General features: G+C 50.9%; 2 protein-coding genes across 4 annotated transcripts in view; one reads left to right on the top strand and one right to left on the bottom strand.

The window, feature by feature from the left end:
* Positions 1-382: 382 nt before the first annotated feature.
* On the top strand, positions 383-9,189 carry ZFTA (zinc finger translocation associated). Its single transcript, XM_026482881.4, has 5 exons — positions 383-566; positions 2,780-3,277; positions 3,839-4,225; positions 4,502-5,065; positions 5,304-9,189. Exons 1-5 carry the CDS (start codon positions 428-430, stop codon positions 5,762-5,764), a joined length of 2,049 nt encoding a protein of 682 aa, XP_026338666.2. The 5' UTR covers positions 383-427; the 3' UTR covers positions 5,765-9,189.
* Positions 9,183-20,881, bottom strand: part of RTN3 (reticulon 3) — a 61,096-nt gene continuing 49,397 nt past the window's right edge. For all 3 annotated transcript variants that reach the window (XM_026483407.4, XM_057317103.1, XM_057317102.1), the window contains 6 exons: positions 18,145-18,352; positions 15,887-16,025; positions 15,370-15,439; positions 14,547-14,593; positions 12,773-12,831; positions 9,183-11,346 (listed from right to left, as the gene is read on the bottom strand). In XM_026483407.4, coding sequence (XP_026339192.1) covers positions 11,301-11,346; positions 12,773-12,831; positions 14,547-14,593; positions 15,370-15,439; positions 15,887-16,025; positions 18,145-18,352 — 569 coding nt within the window. In that variant the 3' untranslated portion in view covers positions 9,183-11,300. The remainder of the gene's footprint in view (positions 11,347-12,772; positions 12,832-14,546; positions 14,594-15,369; positions 15,440-15,886; positions 16,026-18,144; positions 18,353-20,881) is intronic.

Raw genomic sequence — 20,881 nt, 5'->3', positions numbered from 1 at the left:
CCTCGCCACTTCGGTGACCCTTCAAGAGCCGGGACCGGAGCCCCGGAGGCGGTGGTGCGGGCCCGCGAGGGCGGCGAGGTCTGTGCTCCTAACGTCCGGGGCGGGCGCCGGCTGCGGAGCCTCGGGCCAGCTCGTCGCCTCCCGCCTCTCCCCCCCAGCCCCCCGCGAGCTGGCAGGAGGAAATAGCGCGCGGCCCCTTTAAATTTACCCAGGAGCCCTTAAAGGAGCCCCAGGGGCCCCAGACAGGAGTCCCCACCCCGGTCCAGCCCGCGCCGCCGAGCGAGCAGCCAGCCGTCCGTGCGGCCAGCCGCCCCGTGCATGCGCCCCGCGCCCCGGGGCCCCGAGCACCGAGCGCCCCGCGCGGGCCGCCGCCGGCCCCGCGGCCCCGCGCCCCGCCGCCCCGGGGCCCCGCTCCGCAGCGCAGCGCATGGAGCCCGGCGGGGACCACCGGAGCCGGAGCGGCGGCGGCAGGGGCGGCCCCGGGCCAGCAGCGGCCTCGGCACGGGGCCGACGGCTGCCGCCCGCCGGATCGAGCGGCGGCGCGGAACCCGAGGAGGACGACGGCGGTAAGAGCTGGGGCCGGCGGCTCCGGCGGGGGCCCCGGCATGGGGGAGGGGAGGGCTGCGGCTCCGGGCTCCGGGCCCCTCTCCGCCGCCGAACAAAGGGGGGGACGCGGGCAGGGCGGCCGGGGGCGCCACCTGGCGGGCGCGGATCGAGGCTACAGGGCCAGCGGGGGAGCCCCCCGCCCAGCTCCCGGGGTCCGCCCGCGAGGCTCGGGCGGATTCCCTCCCCCTTAAAGGGCCCCGCGGCCCCCGCCTTAGAGGCCAGGCCGGAGGGTCCCCAAAGGGCCTGGCCCGGCGCCACGGGGCGCGCGCTGTGGGATGTTGGACTTGCGCCCCCGCCCCTTTCTCTTTCAGACTCCCAGGTGGTCTTCCTTATCCGCTGTCTCTTAAAAGTCTGCCCAGACTGGGGGGGGGGGGTCCCTTTCGGGGGACTTCCCCCCTAGAGGAGCTGAGCTGGGAACTCCGCTGCTTTAAGTCGGGCTGCTCCTCCCCTCCCATGGCCTTGCTTACAGACAGGAAACCTTTTTCTTCCCCCACCGCCCCCCCACGTTCTTTCTAGGAAAGCGCATGGCTTGCGCCTCGGGGGGCCCACCACTACCTTAACCCACTGCCGGTAGTTTTTAAAGGGATGGGCTCGCTCACAAAGGCAGACACCCCCTCCTGTCCGTGCGTTATCGCCTCCCTTCTTTTCAGAAATTTTTGCTACAATTTGTCAGCTATAGTAGGACCAGCCCGTCTTCCCCTTTCGCTCTCAGAGGACGCTGTTTCTTCATTCCCCTGCTGCGGGGTCACCGCCTTAAGACTCAGGACGGCTCTGTCCGGGCTAGGGAGACTCTGCCCTAATCTCGGAGCTCCCCTCCCAGAAACTCCTCATCCTCTTTTGTTTTTAAAGAATCTCAGCTCCTCCCCTTTTTTGGGCTCTTAAAGGGCCAACCCACCTTAGACTAGCTTAGATCCGGCGCTGGAAGGATGCTTAGAGACCAGCGAGCTATCCAGTGCCGTTTCAGACAAAGAGGCTGAGGCCCAGAGAGCCACATGACCTATCAAAGATCACAGAGCAAGTTACCAGTGAAACCGTACTGGAACCGAGGTCTCTGACTTTGAAGCCAATGCTTTTTTCTTTGGATCTACTTAAATCAAAACAAACAAAAAACACAATGGTGACAGGAGTCCTCTCTGGTCCTGTCTTTTGTTTCTCTGACCCTGAGATTCTCCAGTGGGAGCATGACCACACTTGTCCATTCAGCTTATGTGGCCAGGAAACCCTTTTCTAAATAAAATAGGGTCCAAACTGCAGGGAAGGTGGGGGCTGCTCGGGGTGTCTGCCTGTTTGGAGCAAGGGCACACCACTGGGTTACTGTGCTGTGCCTGGGCCTCTCCAGTGCCTGCCCCTTGATTGCTGGGCAGTGGTCGGCTCTCTGCCAGAGCAAAAAATAAATCCCCAGAAAGACTTAATGGGCTCCAGTGGGTGGTGGCCACTCCCTTCCGCAGAATCTTCGGTAGCCACTCTGGTGGCCCTCCTGCCATCCCCTTGCAGGGTCTTCGGCTCTCCCAGACTCTGGGAAAGTCAGGGTCCTAGAAACGCCTTTCCCTGGACGTGCTGACAGCTTTGTCATGGGGATCCCTCCCATGGGTGCTATATTTGGGGAACTGACAATGCTTAGCACCCCCTAAAAGGGGACTCTCAGAAGGCTGCCTTTGAGGCATTACTGGAACAAGGGAGATGTTTGGGTGGGGCCCTCCTGGCTGGGGCCTCAGACGGGTGGGTCCCGTGTGCAGCCCTGGATGCAGACAGATGCCCCCTTTGTTCTGCCACTGCCCGCTCTGCTCCGGCCGCAACCGCCCCGGCCTGCTGCTCTCCTGGCTTTCCCTTACAGCTCGCCGCCAGAAAGGGGGCCATACAGCGCTGGCTGCCGCCTTGGCCTTCACCTTATTTTTTAAAAAGTCAGAGCTAGTCCCTCAGCAGTGCCCTGCATCCTTTTGTTCTTGGTCCTCTCTTAAAGGGTCCCCACTCTTTGTAAAGGGCCGATGTTTTGACTCCGGGCTCTCCCACATCCCTTTTATTGCTGTTGCCATCCCTTTCCTCCCCCTCCACCACCCTGCCGAACGACCCCTCCCCCACCTGCCTTTCTTGGCAAAATCCAAGCCCTGGGTTCATTTCCTGGATATCGGGCATTGAAAAACTCTCTCCCTCCCCCCCCCACCCCACTCTTCAGGGCAAGATCTTCAGCTGGAAGGGGGTGCCTTGGGGTCCTGGGGGAGCACCCCCCTGCCCTCCTCCAGGGCCAGGGGCCCAGCGTCGTCAGGCAGGAAATACTCGGACCACTGTGAGGCCCGGGCCTCGAGGCCGGGCAAGAGCCGCATCCCTGGCCGCGACCACCGGCGCTACTACCACGACCACTGGCGGCTGGAGTACCTGATGGACTTCAACCCCGCTCGGCACGGCATGGTGTGCATGGTGTGTGGCAGCTCCCTGGCCACGCTCAAGCTCAGCACCATCAAGCGCCACATCCGCCAGAAGCACCCCTACTCCCTGCACTGGAGCCCCCGGGAGAAGGAAGTCATCAGCAACAGCTGGGACGCCCACCTGGGGCTGGGGGCCTGCGGAGAGTCGGAGGGCCTGGGGGCCCAGGGGGCTGAGGAGGAGGAGGAGGAGGAAGAGGAGGAGGAGGAGGAGGGGGCTAGCCTGCCAGCTTGCCCACCCAAGGGCCCAGGTAACAGGACGTGGAGAGGTGCGGGGGGGGGGGGTGGCGGGGGGGCCGGGGGGGGCCAGCCCTGGCTTCTCCGCCCACTAACTCATTTTCTGGAGAGAGTCACTGCTCTGTGTGGGGCGGGGTCTGCTTAGTGCCCTCATTGTACAATGTCGGGGGAGGGACCGTGGCAGAGACCGTGGCAGGAAGGGGTCTGCGACATCTCTGACAGTCTCGGCCTTCCGTGGTTTTAGAAGGACGAAGGAGAGTGGGGGGGATAGGTGGGGGAAAGGCTGGGAGTAGAGGGTGCTGGAAAGGGTTGACTTGACAGTGAAGTGCAGAGAAGGGGCGAGAATCTGGGTGGCAGGGAGGAGTGGGTAGAGCTTCAGGTTTGTGTGCAGGATGATCAGGAGGTGGGGGAGTTCAGGTCTGAGGAGGGAGGAAGAGCAGGGCAAAGGTTAGGCTGAGGGCTCGGAGTCAAGAGCGAGGGAGAGGCTTGTGGAGGACCTGGCTGTGGCGGTGGGGCTGGGGGTGCTCCCTGGAGGTCCAGCATCTCAGTTCCTTCCCTCCCTCCAACCCTTCCAGGCAAAGCCCCAGCTGGTGAGGGCAGCCGATGCCAGCGGCGAGGGGGCCCAGTGGCACCCCGCGCTCGGCGTCGGCGCCTCTCAGCCTCCCGGAGGGCCGGGGGCAGCAGGGGGCTGGGGGCCCGGCGGCTGGAGCGGAGGCTGAAGGAGTCCCTGCAGAACTGGTTCCGGGCAGAGTGTCTCATGGACTATGACCCTCGGGGGAACCGGCTGGTGTGCATGGCCTGTGGCCGGGCACTGCCCAGCCTGCACCTGGACGACATCCGGGCCCACGTGCTGGAGGTGCACCCCAGCTCCTTGGGGCTCAGCGGCCCCCAGCGCAGCGCCCTGCTGCAAGCCTGGGGTGGCCAGCCCAAGACACTGTCTGAGCTCACTCGATCCCCACCAGGTGCGAGGCCCATCCCAGGGCCGAGACCTACCCCCCATATGAGGGCTGCAAAGTGGGGTCTGTGGCCAAAACGGGGAGGGACTCCTCTCTGCACCCACGCACCCACAGACACACCCACCCCCACACCCCCCCACCCACCCACCCACACACACACACACCCACACACCCACACCGGCTGGGGCCTCTAGATTGGGGCTGGAGTGAGGACCCCTCTGCGTGGGTCAGGGCAACCCTGGCATCAGGCTGAGCCCGTCTCCCTCACCCCTTCCCCAACAGACGATGACCTCGTCCCCCAGGACCTGACCAGAAAGAGCCGGGACCCCGCCCCCCCTGCCGGAGCCCTCTCCTCTCAGGATGTCAGGCCCCCAGACGTAAAAAAGGAAGAGGCTGGCTGGGTCCCTGAGAGGCCCGGGCCCGCAGGGGCGGAGGCGGAGGAGGAGTCGGAGGAGGGCCAGAGGGTGGGGGCCCCGGGCCGGTCTCCGCGGGGCCGTGACCACCGCCGCCGCTACCAGGAGCGCTGGCGGCTGGAGTACCTCGTGGAGCTGGACGGCGGCCGGCGCGGCCTGGTGTGCATGGTGTGCGGGGGCGCGCTGGCCTCGCTCAAGATGAGCACCGTCAAGCGCCACATCCGCCAGCGCCACCCGGGCTCCACGCGCCTCAGCGGGCCTGTCAAGGCCCTCATCGCCCAGGAGTGGAGCGAGAAGGCCGCTCACCTGCTGGCCCTGGGGCTGCCCAGCCCCGAGTCCCCCAGGGACCCCGCCGCCCCCGGCACAGCCGCAGCCTCCGAGGAGGGGGGAGGGGACGAGGAGGAGGAGGAGCCAGAGGAGGAGGAGTGGTGGGGTGAGCTGGCGCAGGGCCAGAGCAGGTGGCGCGGGAGAGAGGGGGCAGGGGCCCGGGCCAGGCAGGGACAGAGGGCTGGGAGTGCTTGGGTGAAAGGGGGTGGGGAGAGTGGAAGGTTGAAGGGGACGTTGGGGAGGGTGGGACAGGAGGACCGAGGTGGGCGGCAGTGGAGCTGAGACGCGACACGCGGGCGGCTTGCCGTCTACCGGCTCCAATGCGGTCCTTTGTCCCTTCCTAGGTGATGTCCCGCTTTCCCCAGGGGAGCCGTCGGAACGGCCCGCCGAGGACGACGAGGACGACGAGGACGGCCAAGAGCCCGGGGGACTCGCCTTCCCGCCGCTGCCGCCGCCGCCGCCGCCCCCCCCGCCGCCGCCGCCCCGTAGCCGGGAGCAGCGGCGGAACTACCAGCCGCGCTGGCGGGGCGAGTACCTGATGGACTACGACGGCAGCCGGCGCGGCCTGGTGTGCATGGTGTGCGGGGGCGCGCTGGCCACGCTCAAGGTCAGCACCATCAAGCGGCACATCCTGCAGGTGCACCCCTTCTCCATGGACTTCACGCCCGAGGAGCGCCAGACCATCCTGGAGGCCTACGAGGAGGCGGCGCTGCGCTGCTACGGCCACGAGGGCTTTGGGCCGCCGGCCCCTGCGCCGCGCGACGGCGGCGCGGACCTCAAAGCGGGCGCCGTCTGTCGGGCGTAGCGGGCTCCCGGGGCGGGCGGGGCGGCTCCGCCCTGTGCTCCGCCGGCCCTCGGGCCGGACACCCTGCTTCCCGCGGCCCTGGCCGCCGCCGCTGCCCCCGCCCCGCTGGCCGGGCCGGGCGGAGATAGGAATTGGGTGGGGTCGCCAGCTTCCGTTCGGCGCCCCGGAGGGCCCCCCCGCCCCGGGCTGGTCGGTGCGCTGCGGGAACTGCGTGCTCCCCTCGGATCCCGAGGCCCGGCCCTCCCGGCGCTGGGCCCCACGTTTCCCGAGAGGCCACCGCGGCCTCCAAGCGTGTGCACCGAGGGCCTCCAGCCCCAGCCGGCGCCAGGCCGGGGTGGGGGAGCCGACAGTCAGTATTAGGGCCCCAAGGGCGGGGGGAGGGCAGGAGGGCCGCGCCGGCCCCGTCCCCTGGCGGGGGCCCAGCTCCCTGCGGCGTTGCACGCCGGCAGGCACGGCCCCCGGGTCGGGGGCGGCTGCTGCGGGTCCTCATTGGTATTCGCCGCCGCTCGGAGGCTTGGACTGCGGAGGAGGGCCTCCAGCGGAGGGCGGGGCGGCGGGGAGGACGCTTGGACCGCTGGCGGGCGGGCGGGCAGGCTGCCCGGAGGCGGGGGCGGAGCTGGGCCGGGGCCCCGGCAGCTGCGCCAGCTTCGCAGGCGGGCTGTGGGGACAGCGCGCCCGGCGGCCCCTTCCGCCTCCCCCGCTCCTGCCGCGCCCTCCCGGACTCCGATCTTGTAAAGGGATTAGCACTTTTCTCCTCTGCTCCGAAGACCTCCGTTTTCCCCTAAACCCAGTCAGGGACTCCTGCTCTGTCGTCCCCGTGGGTCCGAGCCCGGGGCACTGGAGGTCCCGGCAGTTGGCGTTCTACTCCCGTCCCCTCCCTGTCCCCCTTCGTACACGGTGGACGTGCCACCCATTCTCAGTCCCCAAGGGCCTGGGGCCGGGCCTCGGCCTTCCCTTCTCTTCCCCGCGGCAGCGCCAGGCCCGGTGGGTCCGGGAAGGGGCCCCGCGATCTCCCAGGCAGGTCCGAGTGGGATGTGTAGATTCATTCTCCTGTGGAGAACAGGTGGCCCCGAGATCAGGCCCTTTTTGCTCTTTGTATTTTATTTTGAAACCGTATTTAATGCTTTTATATGAAAGGGGCGGGGAGAGAGCTGTCCCAGTTACCCTTATGTGCAAATGTCTTATTTATTATACGTGTATCAGAGATAAGCTGTGAGGTGGTGGAAGAAGGACCTAAAGGAGAAAGGAGTGAGGACGGAGGTGGGGATGGGGGACCCCAAACACCCCACACTAATGTGTGACTCTCCAGGCCTCTCCTTGAGTCTCTGGGCCCCAGGGCCTGCTCTTCACGCGCCCGGGCCTGTTCCTTTGGTCTTACAGCCTGAGAGGGGGGAGGGGAGCGGGTGGGACTTGAGGGGGAGGCCTGGAGGCAGAGGGGCCCTGGCACCTGGGGCCAGGGGCTGCTTCTCTGGGTGGGAAAGCAGACAGCAAAGAGGAAGCCCTTCCTCATCCCAGCACCCCCAGGCCAGAGCCCAAGGTTCAAGTGCCTCAGGCCCCGCCCCCTTGACTCTTCCTGATTGGGAATTGGATTTTATACCATGGATTTTATAGCATTTTTATATAATTCAAGATTGTCAGAGGTGGAACGACCTTGGAGATCAACCAGTCCCCGCCCCCTTGACCCCTTCCAGACAGGTAGTGAAGTTCGGAAACTGAAATGATCACACACAGCCAGGTAGGAACAGTATAAAACTAGAGTAAAAAGCTCAACTCCCGACTCAGTGTTGTTTGCACTACACCACACTGCCTCCCAATCTCTGGTCAATTAAGATTTCTTTTCCCATGGGGCCTGCCAAAGTCTGGTGCATGCTGGGTGCTGCAGGCTGGTTCAGCGCCGTGGCGACCTCCGGGGGACGATGGCAAAGACCGGCGCGCCTCCCTGGGATCAGTGTCCTCAGGGGCAGCTCTGGCCGCCACAGGCTAAAGCCCCGGGGTTCGGGCAGCAGCCTCCTCCCTTGGAAGTCCGCAAGCAGGGCTGACTGCCACCCGTCGCACGGCCTCTCCAGTAGGGCGAAGGCTCTGGCATTGTTTTGTTGTAGGTGCTGCCAGGGATTCGGGAGATACCGCAGGAGCTGTCAGTTGGCTGAGAAGTGAATTCCATGTTTGAACCTCCAGGGGTTTGGAGTCAGTATTAAGAGCTTGAGAACAGGGATTATGGCTGGCACCAGGCTGGGCACTGCCATTCTTCTGTTTTCCTTCATGCATGTTGTTTTCAGATCCAGAATGAGTATTTTACTACTTTTTGCTACTCTGCCTGTTCAAAAACAGGAGGCAGACTGGGGCGACCTATTGTGGTCACCCAAGCCCACTGCCAAAGTTCAGGTAAGCCAGGACAGAGAGCCGGTCAGGAATGGCTTTTCCTTAGGAAGACAGGAATGAATGTCTTCACTGAGAGGCAGCCCCAAGCACTCCGGGGGTTCTCAATGGGTGGCCATCGGACCAGCAGCATCACATTAGGAACCTACTAGAAACACAAATCCTTGGGCCCCATCTCAATGAATCAGAAACTGGGGCGGCACCCAGCAATCCTTTGTGATAAGCCCTCCAATGATCACGAAGCTGAAGATCTGAGGAGTGGACTCAGAGCCACTGTAGTGATTCCTACTTTGTCCCTACGGCCTCTTGGGTTGGGGGGGGGGGGGTCAGGTGGTCCTCCTCTCTCTGTGCCTCCTCCTTGCCTTGGGAGTTTGACATGAACAGGTGAAGTTTCTTCATGAATTTTTTGTTAATGGTATGCTTGCTATTATGGCCAATAGTAAATGTTACTCTGAATCCATATTTATACGCCACGTTAGTGACATTACTCGAACATTTGTATGTGTATTTGTGAAGTTGTTTGCTTCAGTTATTTTTAAAAAATTTCAGCCTAAGTTTTCTGAGAGGTATGTTGAATAAATTTTTAAAATCCAGCGTAAGGGTCATGGCAGCCTTAGTTTGGGGGAAGAATAAATCCGAAAGCATCAAGTTCTTGGTGTATGTGGTCTCCACGTTGCACGGTGATGGACTCGAAGTGCACTGTGGCTCCAGGATGTACAGGCTGCGTCACGCTGCAGGCAGGCAACCCTCCAAGGGTGGTGTGCGGCCAAACTGGGACAGCTGACCCTCTGGCCCCTGCCACTCCTCATCCTTTCTCCTAAGGTCACCTCTTAAGAGGGTCTCTGTGATCTTTCAGAAACCAAACGCACAGCTTTGCTCTACTATGGAAATTCTGCAATCTTGGGAATCATTACCAGTATCAACCATTACTTGCTTTTTAAAGCCTCAAAAGTGGAGTGGGGATGGGGGCCGGTGGAAGCCTGGTTCTTACTTTACCCAAACTGTATGTATAAAGAATAAAGTTAGCAGAACGACACCACAGTCACTGTGTTTTGTTTTGTTTTATTAATACCACATCAATTTGCAGCTTTACAGGAACCAAGTCGAGTTCCTTAGGTGCTACTGTATTTTTATGTTGCACACACATACAGCACACAGTTTCATTAGTAAGAGTTCATCTATAGGTTTTCCTTAAATTAAAAAAAAAAAAAAAAAAAATTCCCGTGTGGCACAAAGATCTGTCCAATTACCTAAACACAGCAGTAACAAAACAAAAGAGCTAGGTGTGGAGGCTTCCAGCGCAGAAAAGGGTCCTTTGGAGGGGAAGCCCAAAAAGTTGATCAGTGCACTGACTTCCTGGGAGGGCGTAAGATAGGATGGAGAATGTGTTTCCGACTGAAATCAACTTAAAAATTAAAAAGGAAAAGGGGCAAAGTAAATAGGAAAATGGAGTAAGGCAAGGGTACCTTTTACCCATCTAAATGCTGAAGTGACTTTTCCAAAACAGTAGATAGAAGACTTCCACTACCTGCTACCGAGCTGCCGTGCTTGGCGACCATCGGACTGTAGCCCTTACTTCAAAGTCACCAGCGCACATTTCCCTCTGGATTATCATGACCACGGAGTTTTACAACCTGAAGGAACTCACAGATGACTTCTTTCAAGTTGACTGAATTTTCATGTTGGAAGGGGACAAAGACACTCGTCAGTCTCCGCAGGAATCAGATTCCTGATCACCCGCCATCTGATGTCTGTCTGGGTTGTTCTGTTTATCTTTTAATTCCACACGGAGCTCATCAGCTCAATCTGGTCCTGCCTGGTTGCCCTCACCTAAAAACTGCTTGGAAAACACTCTCAAAAGGGGCGCCCTGGGCCACGACAGAGGTGCTGAGACATTTTATGCACCTGCAGAGGAAAGGAACCCTCAAAACATTAACACACACCCATAAGCTAGCCTCCAAGTTAAAACTCCGTATGAACCACAGAACACACTTTCTTACACTAATTTGTGGTCTCTTAACCACAGACACACACAATCTCCTCTCAAGCCTGCTTGGCTTTTGGTCCTTCAGGTACAATGATGAGCACAGGTTAAAGATGGAGCATGTGAAGGAGGAAGCTGTGGAGAAAAGATAAAAGCAAAACAGGCCTTTTACATGTTTCTGTATTCACCTCTTGAGAATGTTCCCCCCCACGGACGGAGACAGGATGACAATAACTCAACAACGGAGGAGCCCACATGCAGATTATTTTTCCTCTAACGAGTTTACAGCAGTGTACAGCAGTTACAGACATTTATTTCATAATAAGAAAAGTATGACCATATTTATTAAACTGCAGGTGAGGCGGCAGGGAAGAGGGAGGAAAGCACATTCAGGAATGAGTTCTCAAACTAAAGCCCAGAACTGGTGCCCCCGAGAATAGGCACAGACGCCACCCTCCCAAACGGCAGAGACTTTCCTTTCCTAGGGGTGAGCAGGAGGGGAGGGTGGTCCCAGCCCCACCTTCCATTTCCATTCTTGGTTCCCAGATGGCATCCTGGGACTCGGGAACTCTCACTATCACCTACAGGTTACTCACAGAGTTGGAAGTTACAGCATTACAAGAAGAAGAAGAATTTTAGGAGTAGCTGCTCACATTGTGGGGCAGGAAGATGGGATCAGAGGGCTGCCGAAAACCCACGGGAAGGAGTCCCACTCTTGTCCCCAGATAATTTCCTCATAAGTTAATCATTATTTCTTAACTTAAAAATAAGGGTAAAACTCTGATGGGAAGCTGCGTAAGACTAGTCCTTGAGAACTAGACAGAAGAGTCCAGAAGCAGTGCTTTATCTTTCATTTTCTCCTTGACCTCCAATCTCTCCCCTTTCAAGCTCCAAGTAAAAGCTCCACCACCATTAGGGTACTGATTTATCCTATTAACTTGACTCTTTCTTTATTCTTTTGGGTCCTAAGATATCAGTTCTTTTTTTAGTCCAACAATTCTTGTGCTTGATAATGAGGGTAAAGGGAAAGGAGGGGAGAAAACACCAAATTAAGAAAAAGAAGCTTGGAATGCAGGCTCGAGCTGACACTGAGCACGTCCCTTCATAGTACAAGTAATAACGTTATAACTATTAAGTGGTGTTTTAGTAACTGTTGCATTTCTGGTTTCCATGTACTTATTCTGCCTTTTTTTTTGCGATTCCAGGGAGTTTTGCTTGTATCCTATTGAAGAAAAAAAAAAAAGAGAAAAAGGTGAAAAGAGCATTAGTTGTGGGTTTTTACTTTAACAGTGACACCGAAAGACAGCCCTGGGCTTGCTGAAGCAACGTGACGGACATTCTCCCGTCTCCATAGGGCTTCCTGTGGATGAGAAGAGCCAGGGTCCCAGTCTGGTCTGGGATGAGCCGAGGGGTCTGCAAAGAACCGTGCCCTCTCCCTGCCACCATGCCTGCGGCCTGTCCTCTTTCACTGCCTGAACCTCCTGGGTCCTTCAGTGGGGGTTCCAGAGAAGAATAAGGGGGATCTGGGCATAACACCTGCTGTGTTCCACACACCGGCAGCGCAAGAGCCCCTTTCTCTGGGAATGCTAGGTGACCCACTAGTGCCACAAAAGGAGCCAGGAGTCAAGGTCAAGGTGACAGATAAAATGACGACGGGAGCTGGCAACAGCCCCCGGCCCCTCACAGGACACCAAAGCTACCCTTCACTTTGTGCAACTGGGTTACCCATCACTAGAGCCACTCCTCACAAATATTAGATCCCATTCAGGGACTGACCAAGATATTCGGTTTAAAGCTAAGCTATGTCTATATTTCGCAATCAGGAGGAAACAGCAACCAGACACATATTTGTGCTAACTGTCCTTGCCCAGTTTTAGCTCTACTGTACACCTGAAAAAGCAAAAGCGCAAATAAAGACCCTGGCATCAAGCCAGAGCTGTGCACATATATTCCTAGTTTCCACTTACAAAACTGGAAAAAGCACTAAAATCTGAGGTGTGAAAGGGACTGGGGTGGGGGCGGTGGGACTGCACAAAAGAGATTTAGCTGCTTGTGATGTATTATTTCTTAAATATCTGAATATGAAAAAAATGTTAACATTTTAATTAGAAGTGTGGGTTCCTTAGTGTTTTCCATAAGTTAAAAAAAAAAAAAAAAGACAAAAATCAAAAACCAAAAAAACCCAAATGGTTCCTTGGTAGAGGGAGTCATAAAAATGTCTACCAATATTTTATTACTTGATTTTAATATTAAATTGGTTCCAAGAAAAGAGAAAACAGGGATTTGGTAGTTTTAAGAAGGTAGCAATGTGCCTTGAGTCATTTATCTGTAAAACTCTTATTTCTGAAAAAAGAGTGAAGAGTTTGGCTTAAAATTGATGCATGTGGGTGGGCAACTGCAGACACTTAAAAGGCTAATTCAGAAAGGAGAAGGTTCTAATTTCATCAATCCTTTTTAATCTAAAACACAAAGGATGTTTTTTAAGGAAGCAGGATGAAATAATTTATAGTAAAATCAAACTACTAACCAACACTTTTCTTCAGGATGAAAATTCCTTTCTTTGACTCAGTATTTTATAGAGGAGGCTAAAAATAACTGGGGAAGAGAAGCACATGTTCCAATAAAATGCGGAACTAAAGCATACTTACTTTTCAACAATCGACTTGGTCTGATCGCGGGCGATGCCAACACAGTGATCAATCTGGGTCTTTAAGGAAGGGAAGACACTCAGTTATGGCAACACACAGATTAACAATTTTCCTGAAGGTAATATTCTGTTGTCTAGTTTAACCATTTTTTAAAAACACTATTGCATATTCTGGGAAATGAAAATAATGCCAGTTTTTTAAATTTATTATTTTTTATTTTAAGTAGGCTCCACACCCAGCACAGGGCTAAAACTCATGACCCTGGGATCAAGAGTTGCATACTCTACCAACTGAGCCAGCCAGCTGCCCCAGTAATGTCCAGTTTTTAAGAGTATTTTAAAAACTTCAGGTATCAGGGCACCTGGGTAGCTCAGTTGGTTAAGCATCTGCCTTTGGCTTGGGTCATGATCCCAGGTCCCTGGGATTGAGCCCCAGACATCAGGCTCACTGCTCAGCGGGAAGGCCACTTTTCTCTCTCTTTCCCCTGCGTGTGCCCCCTTGCTATCTCTCTCAAATAAATAAAATCTTAAAAAACTAAACAAAACAACAAAAACCCCAAAACTTCAGGTATCAAGGGTGCCTCGGTGGCTCAGTCGACTCCTGATATCAGTTTATGTCTTGATCTCAGGGTCTTGAGTTCAAGCCCCACACTGAGCCCACATAAACCCAACCCAACCCAACCCCAAAAAACCCTTCAGGTTTCAGACTTTAAATAATGCCATGAACACCTTATAACACTCTGTTCAAGTAAAAACCACACATTTCTTTTGCTAAGGTCTTACTTGCTAGGTGTTTCCTTTACAGACACTGGAGTAAAGCATTTTTTGAATACTAAAAACTATCTATCTAATCTATATTCTGTAACCACAAATGTGTTTTGGCTCCTAGGTAAGACTAATTCATTTAATACCAAAAGACATTAAAAAGTCTGTGATTGATGACTTAATCTATAAAGAATAACCTCAGAGCATCTAGCAAGGCTCTGCATGCATCATTCCACAATGGAAACATCTCTTCACACAGATGGATTCCTGTAATAGCCTTGATAGTTTAAATTTCTTTTCAGACATCAGCTTTTATTTATTTAAGCATTTTTCAACTTATTTTTTTTTTAACAGATAATGTCCACTTGAAAAACTTAAAAGACACACAAGGCATAAAAATATACCTTCCTACCCTTCTCTCTCCTAAACATTCAGTTTCTCTTTTTTTTTTTTTTTGGATTTTATTTATTTGACAGAGAGAGACACAGCCAGCGAGAGAGGGAACACAGGCAGGGGGAGTGGGAGAGGAAGAAGCAGGCTCCCAACGGAGGAGCCCGATGCGGAGCTCGATCCCAGGACCCTGGGATCACGCCCTGAGCCAAAGGCAGACGCTTAACGACTGAGCCACCCAGGTGCCCCTAAACATTCAGTTTCTCTTGTACAGGAAACCACTATTTCTTACAGGCTCCTGACTTATAAACTTAGACTGCAGAAATGGTTACAAAATGATCGCTCATGGGAAGGCTTGGTGGCTCAGATGGTTAAGGTCTTGATCTCAGAGTCGTGAGATCAAACTGAGTGTGGAGCCTGATTGAGATTCTCTCTCCACCTCCCTCTGCCCCTCCCACTTGTGCACTCTCTCTCTAAAATAAATAAATCTTTAAGAAAAAAAAAAAGAAAGAAAAAGAAAGAAAGAAAATGATCACTCTAAATTTTCAATGCCTAAAAAATGAACTAAAGTTAGTCATACATCAACAGGCGTATCTGATTTGAAACAGGTAGGTGCTTACCTTGTACTTCTCATAGACAATGGGGACACTGAAAATGAGCAGTTCGGCTGTAAGAGAATCACAGGACATGGCAAGTGTAAATGTGAGACAGTCAAAAAGACCCAAGACTCAAGTAACACAGATCTGCAATATGAGAAATCCTACATAGGGCCGTAGGGCTCTCAATTAAGGAGAGTTAGCTATAGGTACACAGGCTTTCTTTGTATCACAAATAATTTCCAAATTATGAAATGATGTCTATAAGATCCCTATATTTAAACCAAATGTAGACAACTCTCCTTTACTTCTAGCTCTTTTGATATTTCTTTATAGTTAGGACCTTTCAAAAAAACCTATGGCCACAAACACAGGTTCTTCCAACATCTAACTCAAGGTTTATGGATGTTAAAGGTTGGGCCACATGGAAGGAGTGGAGACATGCTGGACATTCTCTTGGTTCCTACTTCTACCAATTACAGATCATCCTTGAACATTGTGGGGATTAGGGGCATGGATACCCCAAACAGTCAAAAATCTGCACATAACTTTAGACTTCCCCCGAAACTTTACTAACAGCCTACCGTTGGCCAGAAGCGTTACCAAGAGCACAAACAGTCGATTAACACACATTTTCTATTGTTATATGTATTATGTGCTGTGCTCTTACAATAGGGTAAGCTAGAGAAAAAGAAAATGTCAGTCAGAAAATCCTAAGAGAAAATACATTTACAACACTGTCCTGTAAACAATCTGCATATAAGTGGACCCCCACAGTTCAAACCTGTGCTGTTCAAGGGCTAGCTGTACTTCAAAGAGCATGGAGACATTTTCCTTGTCACCTTACCAAGAATCAGAAGGGTGATTCCATTGAAAACGGCACCGACATAGGTCATCAGCCACATGAAGACAGCCAGCTGTGAAGGCCAACACCAGAGGGTTAAGCAAGAATAATCATAATGCGAAATTTAGGTTAACTGCTGCCATTCTCCTCTTGCCAATTAAGTCTGCATACATTTCGTGATGTATGCCATACATAACTGTAATTTCACAACGAAGGTCACACCTCGTCTGCACCATATATGTGCAGGGTGCATCAGAGAACTCTGTAGTTTTCTTAAGCTCAAAGACAGACCGACTGCATTTCTGTCAATGACGCTGCCCTTGCTGGGAGGGCACTTAGTTCTACAGGTGTAGGACATGTCTTCTCCACTGACTCCTATCCCCACTTTTCACAGGTTGACTGAGATAAGCATACATTTGTTTTTGTGTGATAAAATCCTATTTACTATTTTTCCTCTCAATTATAACCTAGTCCCCGGTTTTCCTCAGCCTCACCACCAAAGACTGTAGAAGCAACTAACCTTTAAGGAGTCAACCAAATCTTCCACCAGAAAGAGACGAATAATGAGTTTCAGGGCTCTGTTGATGTGCACCATGGCAGCATTCACGTAATTATGGAAAGCTTCTGAGGACAGAGTAATGTCTACATCCAGGTAGGCTCTTCCAAAAGAAGAAACAACAGTCACACGTTTGACAAGGAAGATCTCTTTCTATTAGTAGAGCAGTTATTTAGAGTGTGAAATTCCCCCAAGGGCACATTTTAGAGACGTGTAGGGGCATGTTTTGCTGTCATGGGGTGGGGAGAGGGCACCGCTGTCTTCCTGCGGGCAGAGACAAGAATGCCAGATGTCTTCATACATAATAAAGACTTGTCCTATGCCCTGCATAGCTTTTATTGCCTCATAGGATATTCATGAAGGTAAACACATTTGTAATTATCAAAATCCAAGAACATATAAAAACAAGGTATTTTTCCCAGCTTTAACATATCCTGAATTTTCTAAAAAGACTGTATTTTGTTTATGCTAAACTTTTACAGAGATATTTTACACGACTTTGGAAAATCGTATCTGTACTGGAGATTACACATCTAAGTACAAGTATCTAATGTCTTTACTGTTTTGTGTGTGCGTGTGTGTGTAGTCATGTCCAAGCAGTTAAATACTGACTGGAATATATATTATTTTACTATGAATGACCTTCTATCTTATCATTCCTTTATATTACAATTATAGTCTATTTTTGAAATTTTGTTTATAGATATCTATGAATTTCATTTCGAAATGATAAAATAGGCATTATAAAATATTTGTTAACAAAAGAAAAAGGAGGGTAGAGACACTGAGTTTGCCAGGGTGGACAACTATAGAAAAAGACAGAAGGACTTGGGTTCTGTTCGCAGATGCACTACAGAACTGAGATGCAGCCATGTGCTCATAACTTGTTTATTCACTCAGTACTTACTGAGGGCCTACTGAGTTCAGCCCCTCTGCTATGTGCTGGCATATCAGGAAAGAGAAGGCTGCTTTTGCCTTAAAGAGTCTATAGTCTTGTGGGAAAAATAGGAAAGGAACAGGCATGCTTTCCTTTCTATTTATTAAGAAAATATTTACTACCAAATACAAAAGTTATAAAAATTAGATGGCGTAATTCATTCAACTTGACAAAACACATTTTAGAATCCCCAACAGTGTCCTGCAGAAGAGGGTGTCCTGCTAAGACATCTGAGCTTGTGGCAAAAGTCACATTTATTCACTCAGTGAACAGCTACTGATCTGTTAAAATTAATTTGCGATAACTTTTTAACTGCCACATATAGTTTAAATTGTCTTCTAGTTTCATCACAAGAAAATAAAAGGACCAGAGCTGCAGCCAGACACCTATTCTGTCATAGTCTTGAGAGGTCACATAAGAGTTTCTTTCCCTATGAGGAAAAGGTTTTGAAAAAAGTATCATTTGCAAATATTAAAATTGTTTATGGGTTAAGATTTCCAAGAGGAATAGTGTGAGGAAAACATCTGTTAAAGTTACAGCACAGTCAGAAAAGCTAGTGAGTGGATTCTAGAAATGCATGACCTATCGACCTCAAGACTTGCTCCCGGTATTAAGAAAACTAAAGGGGGGAAAGAAAAAGAAAAACTAAAGGAGAGATAAGAAGGAAATCAGTAATAAGACTAAGAGCAAACATATCAAATTCTGATATTGCCAAGAGCACAGCCTCAATACTGAGATTTCAAAGTTGTTTTAAGGTTTAACTATATGGGAGGAGGGGGGTGGGGGGATGGGGTAACTGGGTGATGGACATTAAGGCAGGCACGTGATGTAATGAGCACTGGGTGTGATATAAGACTGATGAATCACTGACCTCTACCTCTGAAACTAATAATACACTATATGTTAATTAATTGAATTTAAATAAAAAATGTTTAAAAAATCAAAACCAAACCCAAAACCAAACAAAAAGATTTAACTGTAATAGGGATCTTAAGCGTGTCCTTGGGACCCCATCTAACTGGGTGCTGTCCTGGAGGCCCTGCTCAGGAATTCAGACAGTCTTCTTTGATCTTCAAGTGTGAGCCCCTAGTTTGTCAAAAAGTTCCTGGCTCCTTAACTTGGTCCCTTTTGAAGTGACAAGGTTTCTAGTTGATGTTCACGCAAGGGGTCAGCTGCATCAGGCCCTATAATTCTTCTCGTAGTCAGGTCTGATTGGTCGACCTGCCCAGCCTCGGCCAACCCCTTCTCTAAACTGTCAAGTGTTACTTGTGATACTTCCACTCACTTGAACGGATGGCCCTCTTCTGATTTCTGTACAGCTTGGATGACAGACTTGTAGACCCTGAAGCTGATGGTGACAGAGAGAAGAGCCAGGATGAGGTAAGAAACCACACTGATGACGCTGAAGGCCGCCAGGGAGAGCAGCATGATCAGTGTGGTGCCAAAGACAAAGCCAGTCTTCTTCACATCTCGCCAGAAAATCAGATCGTGCACTGCCAAAAGAAAAGGGAACACGGGTTACGTGTGGTCACGTGGCCAGGACTGCTCTTTGGCTGTGTCCTGCACACCCAAGAAGCATTACACTAGTACACAATTACAGGCACATCCCTCCTTAAGAGAATCTGACAAATGAAAATCAAATTGTATGTCAGGAGTGAGGACTCATACTGCAAAAGGTTCCTGTGGTTTCTGGACAGGTTCACAAAAACTTAGAAACATTTTTTTAGAGATGGCTACTGAAGTACAACGGGATAAAGTGTCAATTTCTTGAAATGTTTCAGCAGAAAGGATGTAGAGTAAGTGTGATAAAATCTTAACTGTTGACTAAATTAAGCAAACCATGCTGATAAATTCGTTTGGTCACTATAAAACCAAAACTAACATATGGATAAATTGGGTGGGTGCAGAAGAGAGTGGTGGATAAAAACAAACCAAACCGTATTCGGTACAATGAAACACCGGTCTCCATGTTAATCTGAAGAGAATTCAGGAAGAATGATGGGTAGGGGACCACATCATTATCTAAATTGCAATACCTCTGAAAATGAATGGGGACACTATCACTAGTTGTTAGGAAACGGGTATAAACCAAGACTGTCTCAGGCAAGTGGGTCTTATGGTAGGGGACATCAAAACTGGAAAAATCTAAGGTCTTCTACTTAAAGACACCTTAAGAACTGTGTGTAAAGGTTGCTAGTAATTACCTTCCATCTAGCAACGACACTACATTTGAATTTCAATCTGTGAAGGTTAACTTCAACACTATTGGTTCTGTTCATAAAGGGCAAGGCTTTGGAGCTGGAGAGACAGGAGTTTGAGTCCTGGTAATTTTTAGCCATATTGTCTTAAATGACCTTTCTAAACCTTTGTTTTTTCTCTTGTAAAATGAAGTAACATCTATTTCCTAGAGTTGTTTTTATAGGAGGCCAATGCAGTAGAATGCTTAGCATTGTAAATGACACGCCGTAAACACTCAAATTTTAACTACAACCAAAATATCATAGCCTCTAAGACTGTGACTGAGGGTAAAATGAACTTGAATCTGTTCAAGTGGACCCCCTGGCACCTAGTTCTTCCCCATATTCCAGCTACAATACTCACCTCTGAAGCCTAACCTTGCTAGAGCCAACAGAACCTAACTTGAAACTCTCACACTAAAGGTATGCTGATGGTGCAGAAGAAATAATCGCTGGTTCAGAGATTCTAGCCAAGGGATGTGACACTAGGAGAAATAAGAGGCATTATGATTCCCGACGGGAAGCTGAGAGTCCCAGACAGTGACACTGCAAAGGAGAGAGAGCTGGGAGGCAAGTCAGGCTCACCTGATTGCACAGGAAAGCTGAACAGAGTGCTGCCTTCTCATAGGAGCAAATACTAAGCAGGATTCCTACAGTAAGAGTCCAAGTATACAGACGTCACTGTTCCTGAGACCACAAGCACAGTTTCAACAGAACGCTTCGGAATGGGACAGATACCATGTGCCTCTTGGTGAAATGCACCGAGGACACGACATCACTTCTGTGGTATTCTTGCCAAAAACACAGAACCTAGATCTAATAAGAAAACACCAGACAAACCCAGACTGAGAAATTTACAACAACATGGATGGACTTAGAGGGTACGACACTAAATAAAATAAAACAGAGAAAGACAAATACTCTATGATTTCGTTCATATGCGGAATTTAATAAACAAAACAAATGAGCAAAGAAAAAAGAGACAAAAAACCAGACTCTTAACTACAGGGAACAAACTGTGGTTGCCAGAGGGGAGGTGGGTGGAAGGGTGGCTGAAATACGTGAAGGGGATTTAGAGTAAGTAAACTTTCTGAGTAATGTACAGAACTGCTGAGTCACTACACTGTACCTCTGAAGTTAATGTAACATTGTACTTAATTATTCTTCAATAAAAAAACAGCAAAAAATAAAGGAGATAAGATTTGATAACACATAAATGCCAACTGTGATGAATACAGACTGAACACTGGATAAAGGGGTAAAAACGGCTCTGAAGGACACCACTGGAACAACAGGCAAAATTTGAATGTGGACTATATAACTGATAAAACCACAGGTGGGTCCGTGAACAACACGTGTTTGAGCTGCATGGGTCATTTTCGTGTGGGTTTTTTTCTGATAAATAGTCAAACCTACAATGATAACACATGTGAACGGTGTCCCCTAGACGTGAGCAGCACACGACCTGCACAAATACAGTAGAGTATTTGTACATGTATTTTTTTCTTCCTTTTGACTTTCTTAATAACATTTTCTATTCCCTGGCTTACTCTAAGAATATAGTATACAATGCATATATACAAGATATGTGTTAGCGGACTTCGTGTTAGCTGTAAGGCTTCTGGTTAACAGTATGCTATTAGTAGTTATGTCTTTGGAGAATCAAAAGTTATATGTGAATTTTCGACTACATGGCGCTCAGTGTCCGTTACCATGATGTTCAAGGATCAACTATACTGCATCAATATGAAATTGACTAAATATGATAAGTGTACTGTGGCTATG

Source organism: Ursus arctos, unplaced genomic scaffold, assembly GCF_023065955.2.
Source record: "Ursus arctos isolate Adak ecotype North America unplaced genomic scaffold, UrsArc2.0 scaffold_23, whole genome shotgun sequence".
Lineage (NCBI taxonomy): Eukaryota > Metazoa > Chordata > Mammalia > Carnivora > Ursidae > Ursus > Ursus arctos.
This window is presented reverse-complemented; position numbering and strand designations above follow the sequence as displayed.